At 47.2% G+C, this 15080-nt stretch overlaps 1 protein-coding gene across 1 annotated transcript in view; it reads left to right on the top strand.

Annotated features, from left to right (window-relative positions):
• The window catches only part of CHAF1A (chromatin assembly factor 1 subunit A), a 196623-nt gene that overhangs the window by 118546 nt on the left and 62997 nt on the right, over positions 1–15080 (top strand). Inside the window, exon 12 of the mRNA XM_018570653.1 lies at positions 130–379. Within this exon, the coding sequence (XP_018426155.1) occupies positions 130–379 (250 nt within the window). The remainder of the gene's footprint in view (positions 1–129; positions 380–15080) is intronic.

Here is a 15080-nt window from a genome sequence, read left to right as displayed (position 1 = left end):
CCTCTCTCTCTCTCTCCCCCCCCTCTCTCTCTCTCTCTCTCTCTAGATATAGATATATATCTATATATAGTGTGTGTTTAAAAAATATTTATATACTAAAATAAATATTGTACTCTTACTGTCTTGTAGGAGTGTAAAAACCCAGAAAATCAGAAGGTACGCCAAAGACTCAAAGCTAAAGAATGGGATGAGCTACAATCAAAAGGGAAGAAAATTAATGTGCTGAAACCTATCTTGATTGGATGTATATGGTTGGAAGGTAGTAAAGGGGAGATTGCTTTCCTGCAAAAATTTTCTACTTGTGTTTTGGATTCTTTCATCCCCATTGACGACGAGATGGTTCAAGAATCCACCAGTCGAAAACTAGAAGACAGAGCAAGTAAGCCATATTTTGATACAATTTCAATTAAAGCTTTTTCATATTTTGTATATTTGAAAATAACCAGTAATGATATGACGCAATTACTTCCTGATGACTTAAAACTGCACTAGTTTACACACTAGTCAGTAAAAATGTAATTTCTTTTAAGCTCATTGAAGGACACAGTGAAGTAGATCTGCAACCATAGGGTATTGCGCCACCTGCAGGAGGACGCTAGGCACAAGACACCTCTGCTGGTGGCCAACCCTTATCTGCTGATAAAGTCTCCAGATTTTTTTCTACAATAAATAGCTCAGAATTTCTCTGGACTTCTTTCCTGCTTTTTTCTTTCATTTGGCTGGATCTTCAAGAAAGTGCCTTCAGGGTGACCCCCTGAATGACTGTGGATCCTGCAGACCTACCCCGTACGTCCAGCTAGTTCATGCAGACTCTACTACAGTGGGTTGGCTGCAACTACTACTCCCTTCCATGGAGTGGCCTGTGGGATTTGCTCCCAGTGGGGTACATATGACTGGGGGTCTCGGCTGCCCAGTTACAATACTTCTCACAGGCAGGTGGCTCCCAGACTACGGACGGTGGCGGCCCACCATCCCTGTGAAACCATGGTTGTTGGGTGACTACCTGTGCGTCTGCCCACCTTTCGTTGACACCTTCCTAGCTGCTGGTCCTGTCTCATCCAGCATGCTTTTTGAGGTGTGTTTGGGGGTCCTTGCCTCCTCACTTTTATGGGGCTGTTGCCCTTTAGATCCTCACTACAGGTCTGCCTGACCTGTGAGCCGGGCGAAAGCCTGTTCTGTGCCTGCAGTGGCACTGCGGTCGCTCCTGTAATCGGCCAGGTGGCCATACATTAGCCCAGTGGGGGAGCGCTGCCTTTTCTTCAGGTCTGGGTGGCTGGGGAGGATCCAGGCTGCTGCACCCCATGGTGCCTGTGTATTGGAGTACACTGCAGTCGCGCCTGTGTCTTCCAGCGACCCTGGTTTGGCTGAGGGTGACCGAAAATCGATACTGCCACTTGTGGCCTAGCAGGAGGTGTACTACATGTCCCATTCTGTCACTCATCATCCTCATCGTATTGCGATAGAGGTAGAGCATTTCCAATTCGTGGTTAGATCTTTTGGTCTAACCACGTTCCTTTTGGTCCTCGGGTGTTCACCTAATCCTCTCTCTCTCTCTCCCCCCCCTCTCTCTCTCTCTCTCTCTCTAGATATAGATATATATCTATATATAGTGTGTGTTTAAAAAATATTTATATACTAAAAAAAATATTGTACTCTCACTGTCTTGTAGGAGTGTAAAAACCCAGAAAATCAGAAGGTACGCCAAAGACTCAAAGCTAAAGAATGGGATGAGCTACAATCAAAAGGGAAGAAAATTAATGTGCTGAAACCTATCTTGATTGGATGTATATGGTTGGAAGGTAGTAAAGGGGAGATTGCTTTCCTGCAAAAATTTTCTACTTGTGTTTTGGATTCTTTCATCCCCATTGACGACGAGATGGTTCAAGAATCCACCAGTCGAAAACTAGAAGACAGAGCAAGTAAGCCATATTTTGATACAATTTCAATTAAAGCTTTTTCATATTTTGTATATTTGAAAATAACCAGTAATGATATGACGCAATTACTTCCTGATGACTTAAAACTGCACTAGTTTACACACTAGTCAGTAAAAATGTAATTTCTTTTAAGCTCATTGAAGGACACAGTGAAGTAGATCTGCAACCATAGGGTATTGCGCCACCTGCAGGAGGACGCTAGGCACAAGACACCTCTGCTGGTGGCCAACCCTTATCTGCTGATAAAGTCTCCAGATTTTTTTCTACAATAAATAGCTCAGAATTTCTCTGGACTTCTTTCCTGCTTTTTTCTTTCATTTGGCTGGATCTTCAAGAAAGTGCCTTCAGGGTGACCCCCTGAATGACTGTGGATCCTGCAGACCTACCCCGTACGTCCAGCTAGTTCATGCAGACTCTACTACAGTGGGTTGGCTGCAACTACTACTCCCTTCCATGGAGTGGCCTGTGGGATTTGCTCCCAGTGGGGTACATATGACTGGGGGTCTCGGCTGCCCAGTTACAATACTTCTCACAGGCAGGTGGCTCCCAGACTACGGACGGTGGCGGCCCACCATCCCTGTGAAACCATGGTTGTTGGGTGACTACCTGTGCGTCTGCCCACCTTTCGTTGACACCTTCCTAGCTGCTGGTCCTGTCTCATCCAGCATGCTTTTTGAGGTGTGTTTGGGGGTCCTTGCCTCCTCACTTTTATGGGGCTGTTGCCCTTTAGATCCTCACTACAGGTCTGCCTGACCTGTGAGCCGGGCGAAAGCCTGTTCTGTGCCTGCAGTGGCACTGCGGTCGCTCCTGTAATCGGCCAGGTGGCCATACATTAGCCCAGTGGGGGAGCGCTGCCTTTTCTTCAGGTCTGGGTGGCTGGGGAGGATCCAGGCTGCTGCACCCCATGGTGCCTGTGTATTGGAGTACACTGCAGTCGCGCCTGTGTCTTCCAGCGACCCTGGTTTGGCTGAGGGTGACCGAAAATCGATACTGCCACTTGTGGCCTAGCAGGAGGTGTACTACATGTCCCATTCTGTCACTCATCATCCTCATCGTATTGCGATAGAGGTAGAGCATTTCCAATTCGTGGTTAGATCTTTTGGTCTAACCACGTTCCTTTTGGTCCTCGGGTGTTCACCTAAGTTGTTGCGGCGCTGTGGGATTTCCATAGTGGGGTATCTTGATGATCTTATCTTGAGTGGAGACTAATTTGAAGTTGGTGGCCGACCTAGCTATCGCGGTCCCATCGCTAGAAGAGTTTGGCTGGATCCTGAGCTACAAGAAGTCCAGACTGTCTCCCTCCCCACGGCTGGAGCATCTGGGCCTGATCTTAGACACCACCCAGGCAAGGGTGTTCCTCCTTCTGAAGAAGCTTGAGAAACTTTGATCTCTTTTCAGTCTGCTGCGCTTTCCCAGGTGGGTGTCAATCCACTTTTGTATGCAAGTTGGACAATGTCATGGCCGTGGCTTACATAAATCCTCATGGCTCAACAGGGAGTGCAGCCACGGCGCGGAAGGGGCCATTCTCTCCTGGGCAGGCCGATTTTACCTCAGCAAGTTCATGTAGATCGGTTCGTGGCCCAGGTCCATGGGCGGATGCTCTGGTGGCTCCATGGGACTGTTAGTCTGATTTATGCTTTCCCCCTAGTGCACCACCTTCTGGTTTATTTCCATAGGAGGCAGAGTGGATTTCTTTCACTCGTGGGTCCAGATTGGCCACAGAGGGTGCAGTATGCAGACTTTGTGCATCTGGTTGCTCGGCACACCCACCCATTTCAGCCGGAATCTTTGTCAGGGTCCCGTCTTCGAACCTGCTTTGCAGTCGCTGGGTTTGTTGTCATGGCTGTTGAAGGACCAGCGTTCGCTTCCGTTCTTCCCACTATGCTTAAGGCACGCAAGTTTGTTGTGCTAAATATCTAGTACAGAACGTGGAAGGTTTATTTTGCGTGGCGTGATGCTGGGTCCCTCCCACACTTTTTTCTTCGATGAGTAGAATTTTTACCTTCAGTTGGGGGGGAGGAGGAGGAGGAGGAGGAGGAGGAGGAGGAGGAGGAGATCAGTGTCTGTCCCTGAGCGCAGTTAAGGGCTGAGTTTTGGCTCTGGCCATACTTTTTCAGTGGCCTTTTGGCATCCCATTCCCCCCTTCTCCATTGCCCCTTAAGATTTTAATTTGTTTTGTGCAAGTTACAGGCTTCTGCCTTTTGAGAATTGAAGGTAGCTACCGCAATGAACTCGGCCACAAAAACGGCCACTTGTTGAGACAATGACCTCTATTTGGCAGGTTTCAGAGCTGGCGGTCTTGTCGTTCAAGTCCCCTTTTCTGATTCTTCTCAAGGACATGGTTGTGCTCTGACCCAGGCCATCTTTTCTTGCAAAAGTTGTTGTGGCCTTTCATCTTGGCATGGGTATTATTATTTCTCCTTGCCCTAGCCTGCCCATAGAAAGGATGGAGCTTTCAATTACTTGGATGTCAATTATTTTCTTATCTACTTAGGTGTTAAAGCATCCTTTCATAATTAGATACTCTGTGGTCACTATTCTCGGAAGAGCCAGGCTGCATCTTCTGCTACCATCTCACGTTGGATTTGCAACACGATTGTTCAGGCCTAGGCTATCAGGGGTCAGGAACCCCCTTTTTCAGTTGCATCTCCTTCTACTAGTGCTGTCAGGGCTTCCTGGGCTTTGTCAGAGACAGTTTCTCTGGTTTGTAAGGCTGTCACTTGTGCTTCTGTTAATACTTTTTCCATGTTCTACAAAGTTGATGTTTTGGCGTCTGTGGATGCCAGTTTTGGGTGCAAGGTTTTGCAGGCAGCCCTCTAGTCGGGTTGTTCTTGCCTCCGTATGTTGCACTGCTCTGTGATGTCCCTATGCTTCCAGATCTACAATATCATAAACTGTCCTTCAATGAACGCAAGTGATAATAGGAATTATCTTCTGTTCATTGAAAGACACAGTAAAGTAGATCATATATCTGAAACCACAGGGTATTGTGCCACCTGCAGAAGAAGGATGCTAGGCACACAACAAAAGACAGCCTAGGGGCAGCCTCTGCTGGTGGCCAACCCTCCACTTGCCGATATCGGTCTCCAAATTTGTGCCCAGCGTAAGGAGCTAAGAATTTTCACTTGCAAATTCTTCCCTATTTTTTTTTCCTCTATGTTGGCTGGATCTTCAAGCAAGTGCCATCTGGAATAAATGCTGGATTATCATGGTTCCTTGTAGTCCTACCCTATGGCCATAAAGTGTATGTAGACTGTGCTATGGTGAGTCGGCTGCGACTGCACTCTATTCTTGGAGTGGTCTGTGGGATACTCTCCCAGTGGAGTACATATGATGTGTGGTCTCGACTGCCCTGTCACAGTACCACAGGCAGGCGGTGCCCCGACTACGGTCAGGTGACGATTCAACATTCCTTCAGTGCCCTGGTGTTTTGCTGCAATGTTCGCATACGTGGCATCAATGCTTCCCAGTTTACTGGTGCAGTCTGCGCTTTCCAGGGTTTCTTCCTGCGTCCCCTAGGAGGCACATATGTTGGCTGGGGGTCTGGCTGAGGCCTGTGCAGGGAGGATGATACTGTGGCTATTGGGGGACTAGCTTCTTCCAGTTTGCACTGAATGTGGTGATCCCTCTGCTGGTGCAACGATCATTCCTGGTGGGAGCAGTGGCCTTTTGGGTCTGGCAGCCTGGTGTGGGTCCAGGCCTGCAGCAGGCTGTGGTACTCAGCAGTGGGGCACCGCACCGCAGTCGCGGCGGGGCTGTGTCTCCTCTTTTAGTCCCTGGCTTTGCGGCCTAGCGGAAAATGGGCCATGGGCCTTCCCCGCTGAGTAGTGGATCCTGGTGCGGTTGCTGGCATGTTGTGGACCGCAGTGCTAAGCAACGGAGCACCGCAGTCGAGCCTGCCTGTGAGCGGCCCGCACACAGCCTAGACCAGGGGTGTCAAACTCAATTTAATTGTGGACCGCATCAACATTATGGTTGCCCTTAAACGGCCTGTAAGACTATATATATGTATCTAATCTTTATCATAATTGCCTCTGCATTCGATTATCACTAGTTTTAGTAATAACTTAATACCCCTAGATCTGAAAGTAGAAATCTAGGAAACGGCCTCGTGTGTCGGAATCGCCCCCTGGGCCTAGAGTTTGACACATGTGGCCTAGACAATTTATGTCTGGTTTCCCGTACTCTCTGATTTTATATACACGGGGTGGATCCGGCCAAGTCCTTGTGATGCCAAAACGGTCTTCCGTTTGCTACTCTTCCGTTTGCTACTGCCTACTACTACGTAGTAGGCAGTTCCACTTGTGGTGGATCCACGGATCGTACGCCATACTAAGGCTTCTGTGACCCCTGTTGACGATTCTCCATCTTTTCGGGGTTCGGCGGATAGGAGGGCGGTAGGTACTTCGTGGACTATGTTTACCGTTGCTGGAGCTTTGATGGTCCTGTTTTGGTCTCGGCCGTGGTGGCTCAGTCACTTAGAGTGGCCTCTATTTGCTCTTTTTGGTCGCTAATGCGCAAGTTGCTCCTGCCTACTTGGCAGGCCTCCGGGTGCAGGGTCTATTGTACTTTTGCAACGCCTAAACTGCGTTTGACACCAATGTCGGTGCCGTTGGTTCCAGAGTTGTTTTTCTGACACTACGTTAAGCTGGTTAGCTCCATTGCTTGTCTGCTGCCCAAACCTCTTAAAAGAGAACTGTGGGGTGCTGAGGAGCCGCTTCAGAATCTTCGGTCTCTGGTCAGCCCACTACGCTCTTGCACGTGGGCATCAATTCACTTAAGGATGTGGGTATTGGGCCTGTGGTGGCCTCTTTCACCACTGTTGTTGGGCAACATCACACCAGGCCTCTGCTGAGGAAAGTCTTGTCGCTGTGGGCACATCCCTAGTTACTGGACAGGGACTTTGCTGTGCGTTGAGTACCGTGGAGTTCGTTGGTGGCTTCTATCTGCGGTCGGGGCCATCTTTTCTGCCGTTATGTGGACTGTCGTGAGGACGGATGAGTTTTCTGTGTTTTTCTCAACCCAGGGTCGGTGGTCGCCGGCAGAGTCCCACCTGCTGTTCTGTGTGTTGGTGCTTCGACATATGGTTGTCCCTACGACGCTGATAATGTCATCTTTGGGTTCAGTCGGTAACCGCCTCGGTCGTGGCCTTCATGACCTTGGTAGGTGGTACAAACGACCTGGCCGCTGTGCTGGCAGTGTCCCAGATTCTCTCCTGGATTGTGCGACTCGTCTGGTTTCTGTCCGCGATGTACATTCCGGGTGTGAATATCTGGTGGGCAGATTGCCTCAGTCGCTGGTCGTTGGCTCCTAGGGAGAATTCCTTGCGTCTGGAGGTGTCTCGGTACTTGGGATGTGCATTTCCTGGCACTTAGCTTCTACGGGCGGGTCGCCCAGTTTGTGGTCAAGATCTGGGATCCTTGGGCAGACGCGACGGTTCCTGGGTCTCTGTAGGATGGTTACTTTCTGATTTAGGTCTTGCCACCCATTTGTCTGCTGCCGCATTTTCTTTGCAGGATGGAGGCCGAGGGAATCCCGGTACTGCTCGTGGCTCCAGACTGTGGCCGCGAAGGGCTGGGTGCAGAGTCATGGTGGACACGCTCTAGCGTATTCCGCTTTGGCCGGAATCTAATGGCTTTGCTGTTGGAAGGCTGGTGTTGAGGGACCGAAATTTTTGGTGTCGGTTTTTCACTTGATGCTCAAAGCATGGAAGTCTACTTCTCACATAAGTTACCACCACACATGGAACGTCTAGTTTACGTGGTGGGTGGCCGTGGGCCTTTCTCCATGTTTTTCCCCCTCAGTGGCTGGAATTATGGCCTTTCTTCAGCGTTTGGTGGATCAAGTTGGCCTTGCACTCTGTCAAAGGTCAAGTCTCGGCTCTGGCCATTCCTTTTCAGTGACCTTTGTGTCCCATTAATTGTTGCACGCTTTTGTGTGTGTGTGGGGTTACTTTTATTGCTCCTCCCATGCGCTCTTCACTGCTTTTCTGGCATTTTATTTTGGTGCTGTCGGTTTTGCAGGGATCTCCCTTTGAGAAATAGGGTGTGGGGGGATCTCTGGAATCTCTCACCGTGGCCTTTTTTGGTGGCCATTGCCTCTGTTTGGAGAGTTCCAGAGCTGGCGGCTTTGTTGTGCAGGTCTTCCTTTCTGGTTTTTATATGGAGAAAGGGTTGTGCTCCGCCCAAGGCTGTTTTTTTAACTTCCAAACGTGGTTTTAACCTTTCCTCCCCATGTGGTTAGTTTTTCCTTCCTCGTCCAAAGCCAGTGGGGGGTGGAGGTTCTCCCTTGTCGGGGTGTTATTCAGGTACCTCAGGACTCTTTGGATGTTACGGCATTGTTTTGTGCATCGGATTTCTTGTTAATCCTTACAGATGGTCCTCAGAAGGGTTGCATCTCCTGGCACTTTTTTTTACGTTGGATTCTTTGACCAATTGTTCGGGCGTTTGTGGTTGGGGGTCTTGGACTTACTTCCTGTACAGCTCTTTCTATTGGAGCTGTTGGGGCATTTTGAAGTTTTGCACTCTGACCTGTAACTGTAGTTGGGCTTTGTTTTGTGGGATGTTTTTTTTTCCTTTTTGTGCCCATCCCTGGTTTTATACTGGTTTGTGACGTCCCTGTTGTACATGATCTACAATTGGTTTCCTGTGTCTTTCAATGAACTGAAGAGAAAATAGGATTTTTGTACTCCCCTTAAAATCCTTTTCTCTCCGTTCATTGAAGGAAACAGGTCCCGCCCTCCTTGTTGTGGAGTATACTCCTTACTGCAGGGGTGGCAAACTCAGGCCCTCCAGCTGTGGTGAAACTACAAATCCCATGATGCATCTGCCTCTGCGAGTCGTGGCTGTGAGAATCTTGCAAAGCCTCATGGGACTTGTAGTTCCACAACAGCTGGAGGGCCGGAGTTTGCCACCCCTGCCTTACTGCTTGTTAGTTACTGGGGACTTGTCAGCAGGTGGGGGGTTTGGCCACCAGAATGGGTCACCTCTAGGCTGTCCTTTTTGTTTTGTGCCTAGCGTCCTTCTCCTGCAGGTGGCTATTATTACCATGTTGTACATGATCTAAAATCAGTTTCCTGTGTCCTTTAATGTTCCTCCTGCCCGCCCCTTTCCTCCTCCTTGCCCTCTGCAAACAAAATCCAGCCTGCTATTGGATATTTTTAAACTGCAATAGCAGGATTGCTTTTGCGCCCCTCCCAAGGGCCTGCTGTCAATCAGCAGAGAAAGACCTGAAGGAGTACTTTATCTTTCAGTTCCCTCCTCTGATGATTGACATCAGGCAGTGAGCAGGTGCAAAGGTAAATAAATGCCCTCAAAGTTAAGTCCCTTGACACCGCAAACACGTGCATACTAGCGGACTGTCTAGTCACATGTGCAAGAGTTCCAGGAAGTTGGAGGAATCAAAAATAATTATAGTGGGTTCAAAGGGGTTGTAGCATAGATGGGGGGCGGGGGGGAGGAACACAACAGATATTATGTAAACTACATTATCAAAGTCCAATCCAAAACTCTGGTTTAAAATAACATTGGAATAGTCGGCAATAAGAAAAATCCAAACTTAAAATTCATGATCACAAATGCTAGAGGTCTGGCAAACAAAATGGAGGAGCCTGAACTTGCGTTACTTGAGGTGGAGTTTGAAATTTTGAAAATATCTGAAACTTGATTAGATAGTCCATATGACTGGGTTGCAAACATCTAATGGTACACTATATTTTGGAGCGGCAGTGAAGGAAGATTGATCCCCTTCATACAGGTATACCCCATAGAGGGTTACGGTACGCCAGGAACCATCTGGAAGTGAATGTGCGCAATGGCACCACTTACAAGATTGCGGTCAGTGTAAAATAACTATGGCTGGAGATAAACATAAATAAAAAGATGATAAATTACAGGTGGTTATTCTATGGGCCCCCAAAAATGTTAAATATCCTGATTGGCTGTACAAATGGAACTACACACACAACTAAGGCCCATCACTTTTTGAAGGTATACCAACAAAATTTAATGGGACAAATGTTGGAAGTAACTAGTAGAAAAAAAATCACTGTTGAATTTAATTATTTTGGAGAACACAAATCATAGCTTAGTTACGTTCACAGGGAATTTCAGTAAAACTAGATATGTTGGTATGACTAGAACACTTGATTTTGAAAAGGACATTTTCTGAATGCTAAGACCCTATAGAATAAAATGGTGGTAGTTGCAAATTTTTATGTTGCACAATATTAGCTCAACTCCTTAGACATTTTTTAGCTCAACTCCTTAAACATTTTATTAAATGCCCCAAAACACAACAAAATACCCTTTTTTTTAATGAAATATAAAAGATGAGGTTACAACGAGTAAAACGATACCCAACATGCGCAGGTTACAATTTGCGTGCGTCCGCGAAACGGCGATAAACTGCAGTACCCCAAAAAGTCCATAGACGCTTTAAAAGCCCCCACAGGTCATCAATTTAGAGATACCCCAAAATACTGGCCCTAGAATTATTGCTCTCTCCGGCCTGCGTGGCGATACCCAACATGTGTAGCGCGTTCGTCGTTTTCATACGTAGGGGCACCCGACGCGTGTTTTACGCGGCGACGCGCATGCTCACAGGGGCGTGGGACTTTTAACATTTTTTTATTAGATTTATTTTAATTTAAACTTTTTTTTTTTTTCACTTTTGTGTTTAAACAGCCCTGATGCTGGCGACGTATACTGTACGTCAGTCACGAAGGGGTTAAATGAGAAGAAAAAGATCATCTCCATTTCGGCACTACAAGGAATGCAACAAAGTTTGCCAAAGAGCAATCAGTGGCACAATTAGACTACGAGGAATATATAGCTACAGAAGGTATAAAACCCTAAAAAATTCTTCAAATCTATAAATAGTAAAAGGGTAAGGACCCAACATGTAGGCCCCATAAAAGAGGATAAGGGAAGTTGGTTCCCATTGACAGGGAGAAAGATGTGTTAAATACTTCTCTTCGGTCTATTTAGAGCAGACAGATGGGTTTAATGAACAAGGTAGTAACTCTAATAACAATAGATTAAGGATACCCCAGTGGCTGACAGAAATCCGAGTGCAAAAGAGTCAAGAAAAACTAAATATTGCAGGACCAGGTGGTTTACAATCAATAGTCCTCAACAAAACTTTTTTGACCACCAGACCACTGTTCCTAAACTTTACGGACACTAACAGGAATGGTACTGGCTGATTGGTGGAAAGCAAATGTGGTACTGATATTCGAGTGACAAGATGTTAACCTTACTAGTCTATAGCTACCAGGCAAACATCAATAGTCTGCAAAATATTTGTGGAAATAAGGGACTCTTATTGAAAAATGTGTATGTAAATGAGTAACAACCAATATGGATTTGAACAGAAAGGTTCTTGTCAAACCAACCTATTAACATTCTATGGTGAAGTTAGTAGTAATTTAGAAAAAGGAAAACCAGTAGATATGTTGTATCTAGGTTTGGCTAAATAATTTGATACAGTACCTCACAAAAAGCTTAAAGCAGAACTATGCGGTAAGTGTTTTTCCCCATAGTTCTTTAGGGTCACGGTAGGAAATAAACTAACCTCCCGTGACCCAAAGCTCAGGATATCGCTGGCTATGCCCACCCCCTCCCCTGTTCGTTCCTCCACTCAGCGCTTGAGGATCAGAGAGGGGAGGGGGGAATCCCTGCGGTGAGCAGTGACTGACAGTCATCGCTCACTGCAGGGAGATGATCAGGAAGTGAGCAGAGAGTTTGCTGCATGTTTTTGCTCACTAAAATAAAGCCAATAAAGTCAATAAAGCCGACCTGTGACAGCTTCTTTGTCACAGGTCGGCTCTAACTATGAGTGAGTGAAAAACACTTGCCTCATAGTTCTCATTTAATGTTCGGAATGTCCAGATTCCAGTTTTTTCAAGACCTAGTACAACTACTTTCCCTCAGGTACTTGCCAATACCAATTACTGATACTTTTTCTTAAAGGGACTTGTTTATCTAGAATATAGACTAATGCAGCTTCTCACCAGGGCTGCATTTGCTTCCCACCAGGGCAGTGTACAAATGTCACCAGGCTACGTTTGCATCCCACCAGTGCAGTGTACAGATGTCACCAGGCTGCATGTGGGGCTGAACTATCAGGCGCCAGCTACGGGGCTGTTTGATCGGTGCAGGGCTGTCATTTCCTGCGCTGGGAAGGTACAAGTACTCCTGAAAATGCCCTGTATCTGGCCCGATACGACTATCATTATCGTGACATCCCTTCTTAATGTATAAATTTAAGGTTTAATCTGTATTAATAGTATGTAAATTGGTGGAAAACTGGCTTCAGGATCATAGCCAAAACGGTATTAATGGCTAATTTTGTCAAATGCTGAGTGGAGCGCTATGTGTGTGCAGTCCGCGGCGCTGGAGCAGGTAGTACCACGGCCACGTGTCTCCTGCCTTCCGGCCACCTGTGCACGGGTGGCCGCTAATTGAGCCCCCGGGTTCGTTTGCTGCTTTGCTGGAAGCCTCCATCCTGTTTACGGGCTGACGTGCCCGTCCCGTAATGTCACTTCCTGGTCTGGATGTGGCTGGGACGGTCCTTTTCGCCTGGAAGACGCTGGTGTGAGGTCGCGTTGCTGCTACAGCAGACAGATCTGGGTGGCAGGTTTACAGGCTGCGGGGGCCTTTACACAGCCATACAGGGCTGTGAGTACCTCTGCCCGCCCCCCCTCTACCTGCTGCTGTCTCTGGCTCATTGGAGGCAGTTTTTGTGCCTGGGGGTGGTGTACCATGGACAGCAAGGACAAGCCATCCACAGTACCTTGTGAGGGTTGCGGGCTTCTTTCGTGGAAGTTTCCCATTCCCCTCTATGTGCGGCCTGTATGCCAGTGCCCAGTCACAATTGTCCCCCTCCGGTTCTTTGGTGGGGGTGGTCAGTGCCGCAGGCACTGCATTATCCTTGGAGGTGTTTTTCTCCACTATGGGCGGTTTTGTAATGCACATTGAAAGCGCCTTGACACAGAGGCCTCCTAAAAAGCGCGCTCTGCCATCGCCTTCCCCTTTTCTTTCAGGGGAGGAGGAGGGGGATATTTCTGTGGCGTCAACTCGCCCTGACCCGGGGGATTCTTCCCCACCGGATTCCGGTAATGAGGATGTCGCGCACCTCACTTATGGTTCAGGAGCCCAAATTGGTCTCTGCTCTGATTCGTTCTGTCAGGGAGATGCTTAAGATTGAGGAGGCTCCGAGTTCTTCTGTGCTTCCTCCAGTTCAGTTTGGGACACATAAAAGAAAACTTTCCACTAAGGTCTTTCCTTACAGCTCCTTCTTTGATGATTTTGTCTACAAGGAATGGAAGCGGCTGACTAAGTCATTTTCGGTTCCTAACAGTTTTTCGGTTTGCTATCCTTTTGAGGAAACAATTGTTATGAGGAGTTTCGCACACCACCAGTAGTTAATCTCCAGAGTTGTGTCTGACCTACAGGAGTGCGCTCTAAACATTGTGCTTTCTATTGTTATCCTTTTGAGGAATCGTTTTTGACTAAGTGGGAGGCTCCTCCAGTTGTGGATCCTTCAGGATTGGGCCTGAACAAAGCTAGTGTTATTCCGGCAGAGGATTCCCCTTCCTTTCGGGATCCCACCGATAGGAAAGCACAGGCTGTGTCGCAAACCTAAGAGTCTTTGCCTAAGGGTAAGGCAGAGCTACTGGGCTCCAGATTGTAATCTGGAGCCCTGTAGCTCTGCCTTACTCTTATGGTGCTCATACACTGCTCGATTCTCGTACGACAATCGCGGGAAATCCCGCGATCGTACGAGAATCGAGCAGTGTGAATGAAGACGTGCGTCCGTTTCTACTGTACGGTTGCACGTCTTTTGTCTAAGGAGCACGCTAGAAAACCAGCCGAAAATCGTCCGATTTTCGGCTGGTTTGAACGGTGCTCGGGAGACAAATGCCGAACGGGCCGGTGTGCGCACGCGCCCCCACTGCCCGTTCAGCCTTGCGGTCATCGAAAGCCTGCCCCTCAAGGGGGCAGGCTTGCGATGATCGAAAGTACGATCTGCCTGTCCAAGATGGGCAGATCGTACGTTTTTTTAATTACTTTACAACCATCGCAAGACTAAGGTCTTGCGATGGTTGTAAAGTGTATGGCCACCTTTAGGCAAATCCTTGACCAGGTCATTTATTTCACTATGACATTTAGATGTGGTTCAGAAGGAGCATACAGTAGGTTAAAGTTTGGATCCACTGACATCGATGGCCCCAGATTAGCTGCATCCTGCTCATCGTCTTTATCATCTGAGTCTAGAGAGTAGTATTCTGGTGGATCTGGAATAGGCAAGTCCTCACCATGGGGTGCAGGACGCAGTGCCGATGAAATATTTGGATATTCCACGGTCCACTTCTTTCTTGAGATCGCTTTTGCAATTGGGGGAACCATGCAAAAATAGCAGTCGCTACTATGATTGGTGGGTTCACTCCACACCATTTGTACTGCGAAAGGCATGGACTTTTGCTTCTTGTTTAGCCAATGACGCAGATAAGTTGCACATGTAATGGAACAATGAGGGGCCCAACTCTTGTCCTGATCCCCTATTTTGCATCCAATATATAAGTGGTATGCCTTTTTTACAATTGCCATCATTCTGCACTTTTGAGATGCAAAAGTAACCTCGCCACAAATATAGCAGAAGTTATCTGTGTTGATTACATAGTTTCGAGGCATCTTGGCTTCTGAGGGAAAATATTACGGAACTGTTCCTTGGAAATGACAGTTACAAGCCACCCGATGTAGATGGTGCATATGATGCGTAGATCTGACCAAGACAGATGTACCTTGCAATAAAAGAAAAAAAAATGTAGTTAGGTAATCTTTAGTCTCAAAGTGAAGATAAATTTATACACTTCCATGTGGTACCATTTTCATTGTTCTAGTGTACTTTGTCGAGGTTACGAGGCATCATGATGATCAGATACCTCCCTCCCTTGTTGGCAAATATACCCGCCTGTTTATAAATCTTTCTTGGTAAATATCTTGAAAAGTTTAGCAAACCAGCACCTTATCTGTTTTCTAATTCATCTAATCAAAATATGTAGGCATTAACACATTTTATCTCGGAGGTCAATTATTTCCCAAAATTTCTAGACCAGTGTTATTACTAACAGACACCGTT

This window comes from Nanorana parkeri, unplaced genomic scaffold (assembly GCF_000935625.1).
Source record: "Nanorana parkeri isolate BGI_ZX_2015 unplaced genomic scaffold, ASM93562v1 scaffold1567, whole genome shotgun sequence".
NCBI classification, from domain to species: Eukaryota; Metazoa; Chordata; class Amphibia; order Anura; family Dicroglossidae; genus Nanorana; species Nanorana parkeri.
This window is presented reverse-complemented; position numbering and strand designations above follow the sequence as displayed.